At 40.3% G+C, this 24,263-nt stretch overlaps 1 protein-coding gene across 2 annotated transcripts in view; it reads right to left on the bottom strand.

Annotated features, from left to right (window-relative positions):
* ptprsa (protein tyrosine phosphatase receptor type Sa) overlaps positions 1-24,263 on the bottom strand; it is a 224,310-nt gene that overhangs the window by 49,100 nt on the left and 150,947 nt on the right. The window contains exons 8-14 of one of the 2 annotated variants that reach the window (XM_065955772.1): positions 18,479-18,748; positions 17,728-18,309; positions 16,459-16,592; positions 16,189-16,333; positions 8,806-9,126; positions 6,533-6,726; positions 2,649-2,766 (exon numbers count right to left, since the gene is read on the bottom strand). In XM_065955772.1, coding sequence (XP_065811844.1) covers positions 2,649-2,766; positions 6,533-6,726; positions 8,806-9,126; positions 16,189-16,333; positions 16,459-16,592; positions 17,728-18,309; positions 18,479-18,748 — 1,764 coding nt within the window. The remainder of the gene's footprint in view (positions 1-2,648; positions 2,767-6,532; positions 6,727-8,805; positions 9,127-16,188; positions 16,334-16,458; positions 16,593-17,727; positions 18,310-18,478; positions 18,749-24,263) is intronic. The other variant, XM_065955773.1, reaches the window with a different exon arrangement.

Below are 24,263 nucleotides of genomic sequence, written 5' to 3'. Positions count from 1 at the left end.
GCTACCTACAGAGAATTATATCTGAGAAACATGCTGTTTCATTCAGTTTGGAGTTTTTTGACAGTTTAAGCTTTTTTTATTTATTTATTATTTTAAACATCCTCACACTAAAGGGCCAGTCAAGAAAAGAAGACAAAGCATGTCATTGATTGTGGCAGTGAAAAACTGCAGATGGGATGGCAGAACAACGCTTCCAGACGCAAACATTTCAATCTTTTGTCAATAAAGACTCTTTTGGCTTCCTCAACAAGAAAAAAACAACAACTTATCTCTCACATTGGCCATGGTTACATTTCTCCTCAAAGCAAGAGTTGGGAAAGTATGAATCATGAAAAGGCACTTTTCAAACCTGGCTTTCATTCAGCAAACAAAGACAGTTCCAGCCACAGAAAGGATGATGTTTTTCTGTGAATCATAAAAAAAGTTTCACACCCTGTTTTCAGATCCAACAGAGTCCTGAGATACATTCTTTTTGCACACTTTCGTAAACACCAAAGAGGCATGTTTGGAATGCAGGACGTTGATGAAAAAAATCTCCACGATTGTTCTGAATCGATTTTGTAGTAGCGGAAAAAAAAAAATCTCTTCTTGTTGTAACGTTCTACATTGATTTATCTTACAGGCTTTTCTTTCTTCTTAAATGAACAGAAATGTGACGTCATCGTTTCTGAAGGCAAACGCTAACTCTGAAAAACCTGCTGTTTGCAAAAAAAAAAAAGAAGATTTTTAGAGCTTAATGTGTGTCTGTATGCAAATAAAAGCATTGATTTTGTTGACTAGTTCACACATTTACAGTGTTCTAGTGGTTCTGCAGAGTACGTTCAAACATTAATATGTAGGGTGAATAAGAAAGAAGTCAAGTCATGTTTACATTTAGTTTTTTTTAATGAATTCATTATATTATAATAATAATTATAATCCAGAAGCAAATTAGAATGAGTAAGCTGTAGGAAGGGTTCTTGGAAATAGGGACTAACGTGAATTCTGTTATTTTATAATTATGTTACCATTGTACCTTAGAGATTCTGTCAAACTGGAAAGCTTTATTTATATATAAATAGTTCCAGTTGCTGTTTTTTGTTTTATTTGAATGCTATATATGATTTGAATGAGACTGATGTAATTAGACATTTAAGTCTTGTTTGGGGGCTTGTTTCTGAAAAGTAGTCATTTTTAAAGCCCCCTAACTTTTAATGTCCACAGGAGCAACATCTCTTTTCTTTTTTTTTTTTTTTTTTGCCTGATACAGATCTCAGGAAACTCCCCCATTTGAAAGAAATCCGATAACTACTGGAAACACTTCCATCCATCCGGCCATCCCAACATCCCACTGAACAAGAAAGACAGCCTCTTCACTCCGCAGAGCCATGTCTCCCCAATTCTCACCCATTCCCCTTTTTCTATTTATCTCGGCCCCCTGGCCTTAACCGTTTCTTTACACTTCAACAATAAAAAGAGAGGAGAGGCTTTCCCTCTGAGGGACAGACAGAGTGCGCCAGACTGGCACATCAGTCAGCTCGGCCTGACAGGAGGATGGAGAGTGACAGCACTCACTCAACCCCCTTTGGCAGCATCACACTCCCTGACACATGTAACACACACACCTGTCAGGACCTGGGAAATGTTCCTGTGTTTGTGTGTTGGGTTGCAAGATTGAGTTGTTTGTGTGTATCACTAAGCTTGTTATTGTATTACCTCCTGCCTGCACAGAGGTCCATGCAATGCCCCAGTATAGGTCTGCATATACCCTGTGTGTTTGATGTGCAATTCACTGTGTGTATGTATGTATGTATGTATGTATGTATGTATGTATGTATGTAGGGGTTTGTGTTCATATATAAGTAATGCATGAATGCAGTTGTGTACATATTGACTATCTGAAGCCTGGCACATTTTCTCACACAAAAGGCTGCTCCTAGCTAGCCTTGACGCCCTGAATTCTCACAAAGAAAGCCTTCACTTTCTCAAGCGGCGAGCTTTACAGGTTTAGATCACACTCACGGTAACTAAGCTGCTGACTTCAACACAGGCTCAAGCGGTCTGGCTGAATTGGCCAGCCTGGGAGTGGTAACAAGGGAGAAAATTGAAAAAGACAAGGCTTTGTAGTGTGCAGGCATTAGCGTTTATTTTATCTTTAATGCTCAGACCAACGGCCCAACAGGGGTTCTCAAGCTGTCATAATCTGTCTGAAAAATCTTCAAGAACCTCGCACCAACTCCTTGATCTCAAAATATCTGTGGCTAGTCTTGTGAGCATGATTCAAATGATAAATGCTGCACTGCTCGAAACAAACATCAACTCCACTGACTGAATTGTTCTTCATTTTTTTGGTGAAATAGTTGAAAAATCCCCATTATTATGAAGCAGAAGTCTTAACAGAAGACATACCTTAAATCTACCCCAATTGCACTTCATCAGATTTTTTTTGTATTTGTTCTGTGTTGCTTTATCCGAATCTTGGGAATCATTTTGTTTCAGTTAAAGCACCAAACTCTGGCCCAAAATGAGGGTCCCTTTACTGCTGATATCACAGAAAGATGATAGCCAAGCAACCTGAGGTATGTGTCATTTCACCATTGACTAAAAAAGGAATATGCCACAGGATGAGCAAATAAAGCAGCAGATAAAACATCTATCATTGTACTGACCTGCCCCTTTGGTCACCACCAGTTTGGGTTTGCTGCGGGCTCCATCCCCCTTGGTGGTGTACGCTGCCACTGTGATGGAGTAAGTGGTGTCTGGCTTAAGTCCTCCAATTACCATTTCCTATGGGAGATAGGGAAGACACAGGAACAGGAAAATGTCAAAAAATGTCTTGAATTATTGATGATTTTACCCCCCTGCATGCAGCTCAAACGGCCTTATGCAGAATGTTAAACTTAGTGAAGTGTTTCCTGGTTCTCTTTATTAATTTTCACGAGGCATGCATTAAATGTAAGGTTTTCTTCCTCTGTAATGGGAGAACATTCCATTAAGCAAATCCTAAGAGCTGCCAAGGTGGAGCAGGGACATTAAGTATGCAAATGGAAAGTAGCCCTTCTTATTCCTTTAGCCATATTCCAATCAACAACTTAACTTTGTGATAAATGCATGCTGAATGCATCCTGCCCATTCGCCGGCAGTTTTTACCTCAGCCATTAAGTTTCCTTGAGTCCTCTTCAAAGAGAGGCTTCCGATCAATTCTAATGAATCTTTCAAGAGAGCAGGTTTGAACGAATGCAGAATGAGGTTTTTAACAGGCTGCTTGGCAGAGGGATGGGAGAGGTCAATAAAGGTAAATGAGCTATAAGTACTGTCGGTACTTGAGATGGTATTCACGTAATGCAGATAGACTGGGGCTTTAAATTTGGGTTCAAAATAAGGGTACAATTCGTTGAAGAAAATCTGCAGTTGTGAATGATCATCCGAGATTTGAAGAGGAATATACACACACACACACACACACAAAAAAAAAAGCGAGTCTACTTAAGGAAGCACAGGAATTCTAAGGCACCACATGAAATTAAATAACACGGTTCAAAAAATCATAAAGAAAACAACAACACACACACCAAAAGAACACAAGACAAAAACACTGCATCAACACACAGCATGGCATGAGTAGCATTAGCATTCCAGGCACAGCGGGCAGTGGATATTGCATCAGCCACCATTTTGTAGAAGCTAGCTGGCAATAGAAGTTTGTCCTTTTTTCCTTAGTGGCTTATAGAGATAGTGTAGCGGTTGGTCGGCCAGAGTGAGCCGAGGTGTAACCTCTGAGCCACTTTATCCAAACTTATTGAATAAAGTCTGGAGGGGTTGTGTAAACTGTGAATTCAACAAGGCTGATGAAATACCCACTGTTTATACCCCCGCAGCTACACATAGCACTCAGGCGAAACTTCGTACTCACATATTCGGCTGTATCGTCCGTTTCCCACTAACCCCCCCCCCGCCAAAGAGGAGAGTGCAGGAGAAAGAGTGATTTTTTTTTTTTTTTAAGAAAGAGAGAGAAAAGAAAAGGAAGAAATAGGATTGTGAGAGACGGGGGCATTAGAGGTTCAGAGCAGAGGGTTGGTATCAGAAATAGGTCATTGGTTTTTTTTGGCGGTAAGGAGAGAGAGAAGCTGTTTGAAGCTTATGTTATGAGGAGCAGCTGAAACAAGGCTGAGAGTTGGACAGGTGTGCTTGATGGGCCTGGAGTTGTTTAACCATTTGACAGCTTCGCTAAGCTAACTCTGTGTTAACAGAGGTACGCCCAATAGTGTTAACTAATATGCAGCTTTCGGGTTTAATGCTGGGGGCTTTTTTTTTGATTAACGAACAATCCAAAAATATGTTTCTGCAGGGGATTCATTATTGGCTGTGAGGTTGTGCAGGGCTTTGTGTTTATAATTAAATGACTTTAAGCTAACTCTACTCCTGGTCTCATGGGTCATCAAAATCCCCCAAATGTCATCATGACATCATTTGGGCTGAATGGACCCTTCATTCAATTAGGAAAATAAAATTGAGTAATTCATTCTCAAAATATACAAAACTGAATTCAACTATTCATTTTTTGTGGTGTTTACTCCGTTGCGTCACGGCTATAATTTGCATTACAATTGTTGATACCGCATGTGTACATAAGTCACACTCTGAAAGGATTTCTCAGAAATGTTTTGACAGAAGGTTTGTAAAGAAAAAAAAATCATTTCAGTGTACAGCGCTCCATTACAATTCCAGCTGTCAGTGGAGGCTGATATTTTTGGTAAAATGTTTTCATGCCAATTTTCCTTTTGCCCCCCAGGCACAGAATACTATAATAAGCATTTTCTTTGAGTCTTTTTTTTTTTTCCATTTGATACAAGCATACGATCAGGCATTTCATGGCAGATGTTGCCATAAAGCAGGGTCTGGAAATTCTTAATAAAAGCCGTAGAGGCAGAACAGGGAGGACAAGATGAGTGAAGCTGTGATTAGAGTTCTTGTTGTGGGCTGAGGGGAAAAGAATATTACAGCAATATGAAATGAAATCCAAGAGGGGAGAGCACCCATATCACTTCCTATACTGCAGCAATATTTGCAAAGCCACACAGCCGGAAAGAAGCAGACAATTTGTGTTTTTTTTTTTTTTTTTTTTTTGTGAGCACGAAAGTGGGGCAGAGTTTCTTTGAAATGTCACAAAAGAACAAATCACTCCATCGGTGTAACTTTTATCCTATTTAATTGGTGACTCTCTTTTCATCTTGTCTGAAAAATGCATCGAAAGAAAGACCTGGAAATATATTTAGTAGAATTGATCCTTTTCAAATGGCAGCCATTTTATATCTGTCATTACGCTCAGGGTGAGAAGCTAAAATGCTCTGAGTAGCATTAATGTAGAAAATCTGACTTAACACTTCCAGATTCTAATAAAACAAATGAAAAGATCATTAACAGTAAAAAAAAAAAAAAAAAAAGTACAGAGGAGCGTCAGGGCATGTTTCAAGTTCAACCAAGTTATTTGATAGCTGATAAATTACCATCAGACACCAGCTAATGTTAGCAATCAGCCACATACTAGCTAATATTACTGTTAATCATGAAGGAGCTGAGGGCTAACAAAGCCTTTCAATAGTGTTAAGATACCATAGATAAGGCATTAAGAAAATTAACTTAATAAAAACAAAACATTTAATGACTTTTCAGACAACAGCTGGCATTCAGATAGTAGCTAACTTAACAAATAATTAAGAGGCGGCTTAATGCGATGAAGCTATGCTACGATAGGAACGGTGTCAGCAGACTTAAGCCCTTAAAAGTGTGTTAACTAAGCTCAGCCTCCATCACATCTTTGTACATTCATTTTGATTCCGTGACGGTGTTGTATTAGTGAATTCAGATTGCGTTGAGGAAGAAGCAGGTGGAAGCACTGCACAGCAGGAGCTCCACATACACGCCCTGTCAGACATCCAGTCAGACATCCAGTCAGACATCCAGTCAGACATCCAGTCAGACAGCGCTGCGCTCCCCGGCAGGCTCCTCTGACACTGTCTCGCATCTGTAACGCCTCTGTTACTACCTCGGCAGACGTTACAGAGGGGGGAACACTCCATCCCCCCCATTACGCCTCCAGGACATTTAAATTGAAGGCAAAACATCACAGGGGCGTAAATATCGTGGCTTGAAACGCTAGTCTGAATAGGGCTTGGCTCCCATAAGAAAACAGCTAATAGAAGCATTCAGCCACTTTACAGTGAGTTTGGAGTTCCCACATATTCAAACTAATTGCACAACACTTAACAAAAGGTTATGCTGGCCTTTGGTCACTTTTGAGCTAACAGTGGCATTAGCTGTGAAGTGGCTAATGCTAAATTAGCTGTTGTCTGATGGTAGCTAACCAGTTCTCAGATATATTGTAATACATGTCTATACAAGTTGATAGAAGTTACAACCTTTAAACAGAGAATTTGTGATTCTCATCCAGAGAGCAATGTCAGATAATGATGGCCACAATTTGAATATGGTGAATTAAAATGTTTATCCTACAAGAAGACATTGTGAGAAGGAAACAGTTAGATGTTCATACCTGGGCATCGGCCAGCATGACGTCCTTGATTAGGGGCAGGCCCCTTGACTCGCCATTTTCCACACGGACATAGTGAACCTGGTAGCCACGGATCTGACCGTGTTGCTTTCCTGGAGTCAAGGAGCGCCACATCACCTTTAATGCTGTGGAGTTGAGGACTTCAACCTCCACCCGCCTTGGAGGAGCCCCAGGAACTGTGGATAGTACAAAAACTCTAATCAGAATCGTTTTGTTATATGTTTTGCTGAAAAGTCTTGTCCATCAGGTCTGATTCACTATTTCAGATGTAAGTAGAAATGTGGAAAAATACATGTTCCATCTTCAACCAGTGTAATCAGTTAACATTGCTCTGTGTTCTTTAGACCTTTGGTACATAAAGCTATCATAATAACCTGTAAAATACATGTATGTTATTTAGAACTGCCTCTTTAGGCTTTCGGTAGCTGTTTTGAGACGTGATCTCAATCAGGAAGCTGATGTTTATTTGTTGTTTCAGAGCTGACATCATAATGATGATTGGTTGCGGGCCTGTAGCCACTTCCTAGTTAAGATGTCCTGCCCATTTTGACAAAAGGTTTGAAGGTGAAACATTTTGATGAAGGTCTAGTACGGAAACGTTGCTAATAAATGTTTGCTTGCGAGTTAGAGACAGTGTGCAGGGAGTCTACCTTTCAATACACGCACTAAAAATACTCAAAAAACAAACTAACGAGTAGGAGGAATTAGAGAGAACAGAAACACTGCTATGTCTGTCTTCAGATAGTGATAACAACCAAACCAACATATTAACCAAAAACCTTGTATCACTTCCTCCAGTCTCCTCCAGCTTTTCATTATGTCTCTGCCGTGTCTGTCTGCTTTCAGTAGGGAGCTCTCAGTCATAATGACAGGCCTTTATGGAAGGCCTTGCTTCCAGGCCTTTCAGAGTGCCATGGACTGGCCCTTTTTGAGATGGATGTGCCATTAATAGAACTCCTCCACTCAAACTGCCTCCATTTGCTCGTCCACAAACACTTCAAGTCCCATCTCCCCCTCTAAATCACAACCCCATTTCCCCCCCCCCACCTTCCCTTGGATCATGCACCAATCTTGTTTATTACCAATTCTTCCCCCTACCTTTTAGTCCTGGCTCTTATTTCTTTACCTGGCACTTCTCTGTCATACATTATTACCGTGATGACACCTTGAAATTTGTTATAGCTATTGTCAGTGAGCTGTGGTCTCACCGCAGGGAAAGGTGTCTTTTAAAACAAGTATGTAAACATTTAAGCCTGTCTCTACTTTTGTGCTTGTCGTATATCAGTGTCAGATAAATGCTTTTTAAAATGCTGTGGTAATGGATGTGAAATGGATCAAGGAGGATAGAAGGCAATGTCAGCCATCCGTCAATGATTCAGCTGTGCTGTGGCATGCTCGCATCTTTACTTGTCATTTTGTGCATTTTATTTTTAGTGCTTCTGTCTTTTGTCATTTAGTTTTTGCTATCCAGGTTTTTGATATCATGATATTGTCTATTATGGTTCACCTGCTTTAACATGCATATTTCCTTTCTGTCTGATCCAAGCACAAGAATGAGTTTTGTTCACAATCTGCAAAATCTAACGTGGTTATTTGTCTGTATTATCAGTGTGTACATTTTCTGCATCTAGAAACTGTAGTTGAGTATATATTATAAAATTATCAAAAACAACGGAGGGGAGTGGGAAAGGTACGAGTGCAGTGCTCCATTGCGATACAGGAGTAGTTAGTAAAGAGACAAAGGACTGTATCTATTTGTGTTCCGCTCCATGTTTAAGTTAAGGGTTTAAGTTGCAACCTTAATGTTCACACACCTGCTGATTTAACTTCCAACCTCCTGTTGCCATCATAAATGCATGAATAATTATGGCGCTGCAGAGTATGACGCTCATAAACTCTTATGGCTCTCTGCTGAGCACTGGGATACTGTTAAGAGCCGACACATAGAAGCAGGGTATGGGATGTGGTGGCTGCTATGAATGACATTTGGTTGGTTATGTTTTAATAGCATCACACTTGATTTCCAAAGTGTGTTATCTAGTCAACATATTTTACTCAGGTTCTCACAGATGTATGCTTCCCTGTTACTTACCAACATCTTGTTAAAATATTAAATCTTTTCTATTATGATATTTCTATAAATTTAGGATAGTAGTAGGACCCTTAGACTGGATGAGACTTAGACAATCAAACTAACAGACAATACCTCAATTTCTACATTACATTTAGCCTGTGATAATTTGATATTCATGTACCATCTTCATCAGTGCGGCAGATCAGGGGCTCGCTCTCAGGACCTGGCCCGACCACAGTGAAGGCAGACACAGAGATGCTGTACTGGGTCCATTTCTCCAATCTCTGCAGCAGCATCTGCTCTTCATTTGCGGGGACAGTGGGCTCCTCCATGGGCTCCCCATCATCACTGCTGCCATCTGATAGGCCCACCACCTGGTAGCGCACCCTATACCCCGCCAGGTCACCGTTTTGACTCTTCAAAGGCGGGGGGCGCCAACTTACCAGCAGGGCGGTGGAGCTGTGGCTGCTGCACTTAATTTCTTGAGGGGGTTCTGAGGGCTCTGGTGAGGTTGAAAGGACAGGAAGGAAGGAGGGAAGGGGGTCGAGGACGAGGAGGAGGAGGAGGATGGGGTAGGGGAGGAAGGGTGAAAAACAAAAAAATAAAAAGATGGGAGAGATAAAGAAAATGATAAAAGGATAAAAAAAAACAATAAGAGCAATTCCAACAAAAAATTGCAAAACAAAGACACAAAGACGGAGGCAAAATATGTTTAAATAAAAATAAAATTGTCAAGCAAATGTCAACATAACAGGCCAAAATGAACAATGGCACACGCTTTGTAATAATGAATCAAGATGGCTTCCCTCGGGAAATACCTGGGGGTTTGAACTATACATGCAGGCCAGTGTGGTTCTTGAAAAAGTATTTTTGCATTAAGAGGTAAAGCTTTATAATGTTAAATATTATCTTCAGCAGACATATTGATTTAAACCTTTGGCAACAATGTAATAACCTCTGGTCTTACTTAGAGCAGAAGCCATTTGTTTGCCCTGTTTTGTATTACAACATAAAACATAGGAAATAGTTTTGCTCATGTCATCTTGTTCAATGTCTGAACTCAATATTCTACACCTCATACAATAATCTATCAAAAGGCAATAGTTTCATTTTGCAAATTCAACAGGGATTAAGTCATCTATTTTCCATTTATTTTGGAGAAAAGCAGATGCTTTTTTTTAACAATTACAAACTAGACAAGTTATAAACAAGAAAAACATCTCCACTTTTTGTTTTAAAACTATTATACCAAATTAGCATAAACTCAAATAAACTATATATAAGCATAATAAGAAGTACAAGCTGGGAGATAGAATAGTCTCTCCTTTTTTTCAGGACTTGTAAAAAAAAGCTTTTCAACACGGTGGCTAATTTTGTTTCTGAAGTTTTCTTCCAAATCATATTAAAACCTACACATCTAGGAACTTTCTAAATCAAATTCAATGCCTCTTGCTTCTAATCTGTGCCAAGCTCTTACATAGCTTGTGCTGGTCCAGAGAGAGTGTGCTGTGCAAGGAGCGATAAAACATTTTCACTTCTCATCCAGAATTTGGTATTATAGGGATAAAAGGACATGTATGACGATATATCTTTCCAGGACGGGATTCCTCCACAATGTTTTTTTTTTTCTTTGATGAGAATGTATTACCCCCATCTTGGTGTGAAAAAAGCACCTTCATTATTACATTTAGACTTTAATGTCTGGTAAAAAAAAAAGCACAATAATAAAAAAAAAAAAAAAACACAATGAAACACAGTTATAAAAAATAGGCATTCCACACAAAGCAACTTAAGACAGAAACTCAAAGGACACCCATGGAAATCAAGCAGCATGTTTTTGTTCCAAAACAAGGGCTTAAGAAATAAATAATGAACAGAAGGAGGGTACTGGGAAATGAATTTCTCTGTAACCCAGGTGACTCGAAAGAAAGAACTACAACAACAGTTAAGGTTAAAAAATGATAACTCATGAAAAAACATGAAAACACAGGATACTCAGCATAAACCGCAAATAAGAACATTTAACTTCTTTAAAAAATTAAAAAAAACACATCACAGGCATAGTTTGCATCATACGTACCTGACTCCCACAAATACAACATTTTAGAGACTTTCTTACCACCAGCACCTGACTACAGAGCGTGCTTACTCTATAGTCAGTGAGCTCCAACTCTCTCTCTCTCAAAACAACATGCCAGAAATGTTGGCATCCATGCCTTTTTTGAATCAGTATATACCATTGTCAATATCAGCCCATTGTGAATACGTTTTGGACCCATTATTATTTGGGAGGGAGAGGGTTGGCTCTGTGCTGTAGCCAGGACTGTTAAATTCTCATGTATCTTTGGGCTGGAGGGTCCACAAGACTGTGAGAGTGGGCGGCCATTAGGGGAAAACTCACTCTTAAGATATTCTGCTTTCCTTTTTTTCTGCCAACAAACACCCATTCTTGTTAACAATTAGTTCAAAAATCCCATTTCATAGCCCCATTTCTATGTATATTGGTAGCGCTTACTGCCATTCTGAGAATGCCATGACACGAGAATAGAGTATAAGCAAGACGAAAAAAAAACTTGTACTGCTGAATCCATAAAAGTTTAATGATAGTGTTCTAACTGCAGTGTCACTTTTGGTAGAACGGCTTATAAAACAAAAATAAAAAACAGGGGTTTTAACTCTCAGAGAGGCCTCCTCTCAGTGAAGACCGAATGTTCCAGCACACAACAAATAGGACAGGACCTCAGCTACAGTCCTCAAACCCTTCTCTGTGTCCAATGGGCTTATTTACTTACGGTCTTACTGGATTTTGAGCCTTTCAGCTTCTTTCCTCCGCTCATATTGTATTTGCAAACCCTCCACGTCAAGACTGATTGCTCAGTTCTCAATCTTTGTGGCACGGAAAGGGCTGCGAATCTGACAGGGGCCAAGCTATCACAGTGCACAGGCATCCTCACGCCTGATAACACTTTAAGACCAGCTGGGGCACAGCTTTAATAAAGTGCATATATCCCATGAAGGCCAGTGGTGGGATTATGGATAGTAGAACTATACAACCACAAAAGAAAGAACTCAGCTAACGCTTTACTTGAGGTCCTTTTGAAGCTTCCTGAAAGAGTTTCCTAAATGCTATTTGACAAATAATTAGTCATGTCGGCATTCATACCCTTCTCTTTTGACTTTTAAGTCTGTTGTGATATGACTGGGAGCTCAGGGTGTAAAGTGTGCAATGTCAAGCTCTGGTGGCATACCTAATCATTACGACTACCTTCACATTGTATTGCTATTAATGCAACATTTCCAGTGAAATAAATTAAATACATGAATACAAATTGTTTAGCGTCACAGGTCGTTACTCAATGCCTGAGGTCGACTCTTGAAATGACACAGCTTGCCAATGTTCTTGCTATCAGAGTATGAGCACATGTTTGTATTTGAATTGCATTTTTTTTCCCCCAGAAGCCTCAAATGACAGGATGTTCATATTTGTAGATCATTATAGAATTAATCCCCCTGATGCCAAATGGCAGTGTTGTGGCTCACACAAATATTCCAATTTATCTAAAAAGCTCCTGCAATTACAGTAAGTGGGGGGAGCTAAAATGCTTGTTTGGCTAGATACAGAGGATTTAGAATCTGCCACTTTAATTTGAGAGAAAGCACTTGACTGGCTACTGGCAGGTTGGAGGTATAATCTAAATGTGTAACAAAGCCTGAAAATCCAGGGGTCTGCCTCACAGCTCATAGCAAAGCATGAAATTAATTCTGACGCTATGAAATGGGATTCTTATCTACTAGTCTGGAGCCCGGCAGTTCCACCCACTCCCAGGGTCTATCCTAGGTCCTGTTAGCATGTTTTGCAACTGGGGCTAGAGCAATACTGGTAGCTCACCCCACTCTTGGGTTGAGGACCCCCCTCTGGCCACGTCTGAACGGTCTCACAAAAATTGTCTCTGAACTTGGTCTGACTATGGCAGCTTACCCCAAGAGGCCTTGCTTCTGAATGAAGGCCACTGTTGCCATTCAAAACTCATGTATTTCACAAAGTCAACTGCCAAAGTCAATGAAATGATGATCCTTTATTTGAGGAGTTCAGTTTCCTGTCAGTCGTATTGGATCAAATAAGGAGAACTATACGGGAGAATTATTATTTTGTTGCAGTGACTTATCACAAGTTTTTGACAAGAAGTAGTCTCCATGACAAGAGCCTCTGGTAATGCTGCTTGGACTGAGCACAAACTTCAACAATCTGCAAACATCTTGTACCACAGATATTGGACAACAAAGATCACAGGGAAATAATTTTGTCTGTCTGTTTTTTTTACTAAATGGAAAAGGATTTCAGTCTGCCAGACAATGCGTTGGGCTGTGAGTAGAACATGCCCATAAATCAACAATAAAAAATTAATGTTTTACTTGGAAGTGGTGTATTTGGATTAATAGCCAAAAAGGCTGGGGAAACTTTTGTTTTGTTTATTGCAGGGTATTTCATTTTCAAACGCAGCAAGTTTGCTCCCCTTTTAACTTTCTACCACTGTATTTTTGTCCACTTTTGTCGTCTATACTGTACTCCTTAAACAAAGTAAATCCAATGCGCTTTTTTTGGTGTTTTCCTAAATGGTAAAAGTTTTAACTGTGTACAATAAACTGCCCTGTGAAGATACTCAACGCAAGCCATCAATTTGAATGCCAAAGGGCTCCTTTCTGATTTGGATTCAATAACATACTCTTATTCTCTGTATGAGGAGCCAAAATGACAGATATGTCGGCTTAATCATTTAAAATGCATGACTGAATCGTTCAATTTTCAGTTTGTGTTTCAGACAACCACTAGAAAAAGAAACAAAAATCAATCATAGACAGTAAAAAAATAATTGACTAAATATCCGATAGGACTTTGCAAATGGTTTTGGCAGACTGAATCCCTAAACCACATAATCACTTACCTCAAAACGTCCAAAAGATCAAGTTAGTTATTATGTTGTGTTGTGTGACTTTGTCTGACTTTGTCTGTGAGTTTTATGATCTCAGCTGAGAGAAACCAATGGCTGCATCTCAAACTTGCTTGAGCAGGGACTCTTGATGATTTGAAATTCCTCCCTTTGGAAGGTAGATATTATTATTGAGGAAGCGTTATCTTTTCTATCACCTCTAATTGTTTGATCAGTAGTTAAAAGATGAGTCTATTTTCTCAAGCAGAGACTTGGGAAATGCCTTCAGTTAACATATATTCCACCACATTTGTATGATTGTCAAGGGTTTGTCAGTGTCGTCTATAGGTGCTTACTGTGCTGTTTTAGCTTGTTGTTCTGGTGGCTTAGGTTCAACAAGAACAAAAAATAGCAGCAAGCTTCAGAGTTATGTCAAACTAATATTCAGATAACCCAGAATGTAAAATAAATTAATAAATAAAAACTCTAACTCAAAACTTTTTTTCAAAGACTCAACAGAAAGGGAAGAGGACACAAAGTGAACAAGGAGATGTCAAGCCATTCCAAGGAGAGTTTTTCTTCCATTGCACAGGGAAACGAGTGGCAAAGAGAGAAACAGATCTGGAGTAGTATGATGTGAGAGGAATAGAGGAGTGTTTCAAATCCAATCAGCTTGCGAGTTACCGGTCCAAAACAAATGCAGAGAACAAGGGTAAGAAATTCACAAACACACATCGACAGGTGATGATGTGCACAGACACTCAAGAGACGCCAAGACAGAAATGGGGCTTGATGAACAGAAAGTATTGTCATGCCTGGACTGATCAAAGATCAACAGTGCAGTGATAGATTTTCAACAGCACCCTCGATGGGCAGGAGTGAATGTCACATGCAACTGGCGCTCTCCTCAGTGACTCTGCACTGTGTGTGTAGCTTTGCTGCCCAACAGTAACATAAAAGAACTGTGAAGTGGTTGTTCCAAAGCCCCCACAGCCCAGATGTGGGGGGGCAGCCAACAAGTTGCACTGGTAGAAACAGAAAATGTGTTAAGAGCAGTCTCAGACTGCAAAGGCTCTCCTATGTTCCAGTAAAAATTATCTGATATAGCCAATCCGAAATGGATACAGCATATCTTTTCCTCTTACATCATTTAGGTTGGGAGGCTGTTATACTGATGTAATTACACCTTTGTGTTACAGGTTTTCAATTAGGGACTTTGACAAACTGCAAGATTTAAACCCCTTCGGATTGATCAGAAACTCAAAAACAATGGAAAGTGAAAATCTGGAGGGATATTGGGGAATATTTAAAGGAAAAACCACATGTTCAATAACTCGTTAGCTTAAATCAGACCACAGCTAATTATAGTACTCAGCCACCTCCAAGCTAATAGCACCATAAGCTAGGATGTACCTAACTGCTAACATTACATTTGAACAGTTTTAAACAATACAACGATAAGCCACATTGTAGATAATATTAGCGTTAGCTTAGATGTGGTTGAATGCTCACATTAGCTGAGGCCTAATGTTAGCTATCAGGGTATCAAATATGTTGTTTTAACTTGACATATGATCCAATGGGCGCCTGTGACATCAGAGGAAAATGGCTGCCACTTGAATGGTGTATTACACAACATTGGTGTATGTCTTTCTGGGATTTTAAACCCTGTCATTTCAGAGCTTTAGCTACCATTGGGTCTTATTTTGGCTATTTCTACAGTTAGCCTTACTATGAGCTATGATATCACTCTTGTTATTTTTAGCTGGCTGGTTTAAATAATTCAGATGTGTTCCTACCATTTGTAAAAGACAATAATCAGTTCAACACTGATAAACTGAAATTAAAGGGGGTTGGAGTCTGGGTACTTTTGGTCATCGCCTTTTTTTTTTTTCATCTTCATGATTGAACTAAACCCACATTTCCCATCCCCAAACTAAAAACAGTTCATATGAGAGCCTTGTCAGTCTAAGAGGAGAACCAACATTTTTTGTGTCTCTGTCACGTGGAAGAAAGTGCACTTGCTGTTGACAAAGGAAAAACAAATATGAACAGAAGAGAAAGGGAAATAAAGAAACTCCAACATTGTCAGTCTATGTATGCTAGATATGTTTGGGTAGACTTGTACATGTTTAGCACCAAAGCCAAGTCAGGAAATAAGGTAGTTCTAGAATGAAAAGGTTGTAAAACACTTGTTTTAGAAAGTGGCTTTAGCCCTTTATAGAATAAGTCTAACCCCAACCCTCTATAAAACAAACTGTGGTCAAAGTGTCACTTGATATAAGGTAGAAAAAACAGTCACATTTTCACATTTAGGTTAACAAAATCAAGATGAAATGCAGAAATATGAAAACACTTGTTTTAGGAAGGATTCATTGACACGTCTTTTTTGTTATGTGGTTCATCAATACAAAACCCTGATTACGTCTAAGAAAAACACAGTCACAGTTCAAAGGTGATGATAATGTTGACATCATATATGTTTTCAACCATTCAGTGTAGGAATAAAGCACATAAAGGCATCAGAATTCACTTAAGTGGAGAAGAAAATAATTCATCTTCTCTGGGGAAAAAATGTCTTTGTTAGCCAACCCACAAAGAAAACAGGAGGGAGGACATAATAGAAGGCTACATACTGGCTTGCAAGGTCTTGTGTGATATGTCATTGGTGAAGGCTCCAATGCCTTTGTTAGAGATGGCTGCCAGGGAGAAGTGGTACTCTGTGTTTGGGCGGAGACCTTCCACAACATATGAAGATGTGGGTCCAAATGTTTTCTTCATCTGTACAGAGAAGACAGTTATTGACAGGTCTGACTGAAAATGGCTTTAGAGAAATCGAAGGCTGTATTGTCTAGACATGCCGTCCATCTAACAGTACAATGAAGACTAAAATTCAAAATTCTTACCTGGGTGCCAAAACTGCCTTCCATGTATCGAAGTTCATAATTTATAATCCCTTCTTTCTCATAGGCCTCCCAGGTCAGTTCAATGCTAGTGTCAGACACAGCACCAACCTGGAATTTGGACGGCTGACCCGGAACTGAAGAGAGCACAGCAGAGAGCATTGTTGAATGACATGTAACAAAATATTAGGAAAGGAAAGCCATTTTTTTAAGTACGGAGCCATCCAGTAACCAATGGAGTAAAAAGTCTTAAGATTGTGTCGATCAAGTCTTCCTCATGTTCAATTAATACTGGTCCGGGTATCATTGGACAAATATATCATTGGTGAGGCGCTGGTGGCGCAGTGGTTAGTGCGCGTGCCCCATGTATGGAAGCTATAGTCTTCCAAGCGGGCTGCCCAGGTTCAAATCCGGCCTGTGGCTCATTTCCCGCATGTCATTCCTCATTCTCTCTCACAGATTTCTGACTCTATCCACCAGGATCTTTACTATATGTAGCTTTTGTAAGCCTATGTTTTTTTTGATTCAGACAGTAAAATGGCTCTCTTGTTTTTTGTTTGGAAACAAAATAAAGAAGTATAGGAAATTTGTATTGGATCACAGATAAATTACGGATTGACCAATGATACCCAGACCAATACTCAATAATAACTACAAACTGACACTAACATTTAGTAAAATGACATAGGGTAATGATTGACCACACATTAGTTGTAATTAAATCAAGGTTTATAGACTAATTTAAATTATAAAAGTTCCTTCCCAAGTGATAAGCCGGGTACAAATATGCCACTTCTTATGGGTCGTCTAACAGTTGGGGGCACCTCCTTGCTCTAGCATTGATGCAGTGATTTTGCAAAGCTCTAAAACTCATCCTGGTGAGTTCTCATATGTTGGTTCTTCAGCTTTTCATGATCAAACAGGCTTTTGTCATCATTTGCAGAGGCCGCAGATGTGTGTGTGAACTTTGAACAGCGGGGGAGAAAACTTGTCTTTTTGGCAGCAGGCACAGCCTAATAAAATATTTAAGAGAATGTGCTGCTGATGCACAAAAACAGCTGAAGATGCTCTCTATTGGTTTCAAAGACTACTTCTTAAGCAGAATGCCTGAGAACAGGTGAAGCATTCACACATTTTATGTAAAACTTTCTTGTTTCTTTCTCTAAAAACTTGGCTACATTTGAACATTTAACAGGGACCATTTCTTACTTTGGATATGATAGGCAGCTTTGTAGTGTTTAGACATGGCATTTATTAGCAGCACATTCTTACCTCCTTGCAGGACTTTGACATGGATGGGCTCCGAAAAGGGTCCATCTCCTACGGAAGTGAATGCCAGGACTTTGATTGTGTATGTTTCTTGAGGAACCAGGCTCTGGATAGTGGTGATGATGCTGTCCTGGACGTTATGGATCTGCCAGAGACTCATTGGCTGGGAGTCGTCCATTGTGTAATACACCCGATAGCCCTTGATCTGCCCATTGGGCTCCTCGGGCTCCTCCCAGCGTACCATCATGGTATTCTGGGATATAATCTGGGCCTGGATGTTTCTTGGTGGACTTGCAGGCGCTTGCTCACCAGTCCGAGTTTCCACTGGTTCACTGGGGGGACCCTGTCCAATAGTGTTGACTGCCGAGACACGAATTTCATACTCTGTGTTGGGGTAGAGGCCACCAATACTGTAACGTGTGGTTGTGATGTCATCCACTGTCTCATATTTGCTGTCTGGGGACTTGGCCCTGTACTGAATGATATAGTAAGTCACTGGGTCTGGGTTGCCTGAGTCCCATGTGATGGTCACACTGGTTGCAGTGGTTTCAGTAACCACAGGGGTACCTGGAGGCTTGGGTAGAGCTATGGTGATGAAAGAGGAAGGAAAGATTATGAAGGCAGCTGAAATTAGAACTTAACAATGAGCAGTAAAGCTTTATACATCATAACTGTGCTGTGCTTTAAATATTAGAACTAAGTAAATCCATCTCCCAAATGAATATACTTCCTTACAAGCACAGTTATCTCTTACATTTGACGGTGATTTGCGCCACAGCTTCAATGATGCCAAGGCTGCTCATGGCCACGCAGGTGTAGTTGGCTGACTCACGGACACTGCTCAGTTCAAGAACGTTCCTGCCTACCGGCATCTCATCCTCTGGTGTCAAGTCCTCTGAGTTCAGCATCCACTTGACGTAAGGCATGGGTGACCCCACTGCCACGCAAGTTATGTTCACACTGCCACCAGGCATTATTTCCTGACTTGTTGGTGGAATGGAGAAGCGAGGAGGCACCCGTCGGACTGGGAGAAGGCATGAGGAAGAGGAGAGGATGACAAAAGAGGGCAAGGGTGTCAACAAAAAAAAAAGAAGAGAAAGAGAAAGGTAACAAGAGAGGCTTGATGAAAATAGACCCTTCTCAAGAAAATACTTAACACAAAAGGTTCAATGTGGTAAAGATAAACTTAAACACAATATAAACGACTTTTCAAAACATAAAAAATATACAAATAATGAGAAGGAACTAAACTAACAGAACTGCTTCAACAACAATGTAGATTAACAATAAAGCAACGATTCATAGCAACAAGGTTCCATTGACCAATATTTGACCCATCACAGCACAATTAAAGACACAAAAATCTATTACGAGTTTCTCATCTTTGGAACTGAACTGCTGACATGTCCAACTACGACATAACCTGATCGCAAAGTATGAAGGACTGTTGTAAAGGCCATGTGATAATCTATCACATGAGGCCAACATGGCAACCTGTCACTTTCTGTCCTCTCAGGCACTCAAGCCAACAGGAGGTGCGCCATTATAGGCTCCTCCCACAGCACAGGAAGTGTTGGGTTACTGGGCTACTGACCATCTCGACGAGGTCGCTAAACACATTCTAGCATAAGTTTGCACTTGACACCTGTCTCTTCTACCTAGGTAGCTTAAAGATGAGAAACTTTAATCAGATTTTTGTGGTTTAGGGTAGATCCACTGGACAAAGCCTTATTAAGATCTGACACGGTTCCATTGATAGATGCAGCTATCAGTTTCACAGACAGCATGCATAAATAGACCGAGGTAAATTAAGGAGTAAATGATAACAAAATCAGATATAAAAATTGAGATAAAATGCATAGAGGAATATAACTGAAGGGTCGCTAGCATGCCCAGACAAAAGACGATTGGAGAGGAAAGAAGAAATACAAGGTAGAGGATAAAGCATCTGAGGAGAGGAGAGAAAGAAAGGGAACAGAGGAGCAAAAAGTGACAGAGTAAGAAGAAGAGAGGGGGAGGTTTGGAGGAGGGTGAAGGGGGGATAACCCGCTTCAATGCTGTGTAAACTTTGTTTTTCTCCAGCAAATGTGACAAAATGTGATGGTGGCACATTGTCACATCGCAGTCCCAGTTAACACAAAATAAATATTGAGGAACAAGGTGTGTGCCTAGAAATACATAGAAAAAAGAACTGGAGGAGTTGTAGCTAGAAATATATCACAGAGTGTTGGAGTCAAGAAACAGAACTGGATTAACAGGGAGTAGAAATCCAGAGAACAGAGAATGATAGATAGAGGGAAAGGGAGAGAGGGGTTGATGAAAAAGGCAGAATGTGAGAGAGAGACAGGGGGGAGCTCAAAACTCATGGAGAGGAGTTGAGTGAAAGGAGGTTGATAATGAGTCTGAGGCGCAGGGGCGGCGCATAAGGTACTGTGTACTTGCATGTGTATATTCTATGTTGATATAGGCATGAGTGTGCGTGTGTACAGTATGCTAGAGTTAGAGAGTGAAAGAGTATGAGTTAGCAAAAACACTGTGTGTCCATGAAAGTCATCCCAGCAAGCATTTGACAAAAACAAGTCTGATTACAAAACGTCCACCTTGGACATGTTCAATGTTATAAAAAGAAAGGTTCTTCTGGACTTAATACATTTCAGAGAGACTTTTTGTTTATTTTGTACCAAGCTGGGTTGGAAAATTGTCCACTTTGCTATTCAGCTGAATGGCAAACTTATTTACAATTTAATCCTAACTTGAATCGAGACAGGGGACTCGCTCTTGTTGTAAACAAAGTAAATATGAGGTGCTTTTTGGAGAGAAAAAAATCATTGAACTATATATGCGGAAGTTGTGGTATTACAGAGGTCTATAACTCCAAAGGGACATTTAAAACGGCTACAATGCCAATACAAACCACTTTTTCTTCATCTTTCAACATCAAAATGCTTGTTGGGATGCAAAGAAGACCAAAAGAGAGAGGGAAGCAAAGTAGTGCCGATGTAGAAGTAAAAAAAAAAAAAAAAATGATAGAGCTGATTTAGAGACAGATAGACAAGACAGAAAAGACAGGGACAAGAGACGAGACACGAGGCAGAACAAAACAGACTCAAGCAGCAAGACATCAGACAAGAAGACAGACAGAGGGAGGGAGACGGGCAGACAGACAGTGACCGATGGGCACGCAGACATACTGTACAGTACGCAAAGGGGTGGGGTTTGGGTTGTTGGAGAAAGGGAAGGAGGAGGAGGAGGAGGAGGAGGAGGAGGAGGAGAAGGGCATAAGTGGGGGATAGAATAAGGAGACTGTGATTCCAGATGAAATCAAGACAAAAAAAATCAGACAAAAAAAAATCATGGCTCAAAGTGGGTTTGGAGGTCTCACACACTGGGGCTTAAAATCAAGAATCAACTACACCTCTCTGCCTCCCCGCCTTAAACATTGCACCACAATGCAAATGTAACCTGAGAAGTCTTGGGCTGGGTGGATGTGAGGTGTGTGCAAGGGATGAGCGGGGGGCTAAGGGGGAGAATCAGGGGAGGGGGCAAGGATAGGTAGCATTCCAAAATACACCGTGTCGATCCAAATGGGATTCATATGATCGTTGCATAGGAAAGTTTCACTTTTCCAACAAACTAAGGGCACAAATATATCACCTACAAACACTGAGAGGTTAATTTACCTGGGAAATGAAACTTACTGACCTGAGCAAATGAAATTATCCCTAAAATGTATATAGTGTTTTCACATTCAGTCTGTAGGGTGCAAGCATGTTAGTTAAGTAAACCAAGCTAATATTAAGGGCAATGTCCAAATGGTGAAAATGGATCTAATAATACTGGCTTTTAACAGCCAGATTATGAAAACAAAGGTGTTAATTAGATTTTAACACATACAGTACGTAGTAAATAACAGTTACAGATTTAATCTTACATGAATAGAGACCTTCTACAGCCACTGTTGGGCTCTTGATTTGTCCTCCCATGTTCCTCCCTACATGTATCCTCTCTCTGTAATTCACTATGAATGTCAGATATACCTTGGGCAAGACATGTTTTGGCCTTGAGGGCAAGAAAATTAAACGCTGACCTTAGGCAAAATGCTTTTGTGGCACAAAAAAGAAAAAATCACACACTAAGAAAAAAGATCGATGGCATATTCAAAGAATAAGCTTTCTTTAGAAAAGGCCCATTTCTTTTAAACCTTAGCAAAGTGCTATTTTTTAATGTCAATCAGAAACAAAAAATGCTGTTTAAATTGGTTTGTAAAACATATCAAAGAATCCTGAACTGTTCTGCCAAGACCTCACTTCAAAAAAGATGAAATAAACTAATGGGAAGCATGATGTTTGGTTGCGATACCATGCTTTGCCTCATCATGACAATTATTATTTAATAATTGGAAAATCCAAATGGTAGAATTTCTAAAAAGAAAAACGAGGAACTGGGAAAAAAAAAGTAATATATAATGGGACAGAGAGTATAGATCTGAATTCTATCATGTCAAAAAAATGCCTAACGTAACAACAAAGGTGAAAGGGCAGCCCATTCCTCACACGGACATGCATGGGTGTGGCTATGGCATGAGTGACATAAACAGGTGCGCCCCCATCCACTTGGGCAGACACCGGGGGAACCAATACAATCCAAAACTGTCACCCAAGCCCATCCAAGCATGCCATTCATTCCCATATATAGCATTGTTCCAGACACACACACGCACCAAACCAAACAAAAGGAAACAAATCAAAACTGAACAGAACCACAAAAAGAACTAAGTCCGAACAGCATAGACAATACCAGAGTGCAGCTGTGTTCAACAAATAGGAATGCATCAATACTATTAGATGTTTTTCAGCTCTGATTTGTCTCTAATTGAATTTAGCCTGGAATCCAAAAGAATTGTGAAAACTGAACAGGGCGAACAGGGTTTGAATTGAGGGGACATGTCCAATCAAAATGTGTCTGATGGTGCTCTTCTCTCCCTGGGGGCTCAGGTCAGCCAATGGACCGGGAGCTGCAGTGGCTGAGTGAATGAGGTTTCCCCACAGGAATATGTCTCTGTTCACCTTTGGGAACTTGCACTGTCAGGGAAAACGTGGGCGCTAACACCAACCACAAGTCAAATGTGGCTGTGGCTGGAAAGTGAAATTTTAAACAAACCAATCACCTAGCCAATGCACAAAACCGACTTAACTAAATGCTCCATGGTACTCTATAATGTATGCTAGTTACGCAATATTGGAAAACAATGATGATGGAAAGCAGAGGGAGAGCCTACCTGTCAACAGCGTACACCGTGTGTGTCTGACTCATAAATAAATTTGATCTTTGGTTACAGAGAGGATCAAGAGCTCAAGGTCAGTCGATAGCATTCTGTACTCTATCTTGGGTGAGAAGATGATAAATCATAGGGAACCACAGTATTTTGTGCCTAAATGTCAGTATCCCATGCAAATGAGTCACAACTGTATTGTTAGCTAGACACATGCCTGTATGAAATGATTTAATGTTCAAGTGAACTCAATAACTCTGACATGTCAATGGTCTGGTAAGCTATAAAAAGCTCTGTGTGTGTGTGTGTGTGTGTGTACGGTATGTGTGGTACCTATGCTATCCAACATGTAGTGCCAAAGACACAAAGAAAACGAAGAATCCCAATTGCATGGACAGGCTCCTCATTCACAGAGACAAGGAGCCCTGCCGGCCCATTCGGAATTAAGAGAAAGTAAAACAAACCTATGCCTTTCATTTGGACTACTAACACCATGTAATCTTGTGTAAAGCCCCAATGTGGAGAGAAAGACAAAAAGCCTCACAGTGGACGAGGTGAGAAGCAGTCGAGAGAGAACGCCAGAGTACTGCACTAACGCTAACAGTGGGCGGTGTTGTGGAGGGATTTGTGCCAAAAACAGAGGTCAGAAGGTGGACATTATCGGCCATTTTGGTGAGGCAGTTTTTTTTTAAATATTTTTTTGCTGCCCCAAAATGAAGGGGGAAGCCAAAATAATGTGCAGCCTTTAGTGTCACCTTGAAGCTGAGATTACACCCTCTTGCTGCCTGAGGACACAGGCGCAGTATTGAGATCCTTTAGTCACACTTGCTGGGTGAGGCCTTCGGCATTTACATATAAGCTGCAGGGGTCGGCCTGCATTAACATACCTTGGCTGCCGCAATGCTAAACAGTCACTATTTGTGGCTCATCAAAATGGAAATTATAACCTAAAGGAAACTGACAAGAATCATGGCAGGGGTATCTAATAATAGCAAGTGGTGGATTGAGGGGATCTTGAAGCATATCACCTTTTTCTATTGATTTACAGGTAGATGACAAGCAGTCGAATGATACTGCAAGTGTGCCCCCCTCTGTGGTGATCCCTTCAGTGAATATTATCAGTTGGATTGAGGAGGGGAGTGTAACCATATATTTGCATGAGAATAAGGGGTGGTAAAGATTTTTTTTGGTAATCTGGTGTTTTTGAGGGGTGGCTTTTCACTTTAGGACTCCTTGAGACAAACATCTAATAGAGATGGCAGGATTT

The sequence above is a fragment of the Labrus bergylta genome, chromosome 6, assembly GCF_963930695.1.
Source record: "Labrus bergylta chromosome 6, fLabBer1.1, whole genome shotgun sequence".
Lineage (NCBI taxonomy): Eukaryota > Metazoa > Chordata > Actinopteri > Labriformes > Labridae > Labrus > Labrus bergylta.
This window is presented reverse-complemented; position numbering and strand designations above follow the sequence as displayed.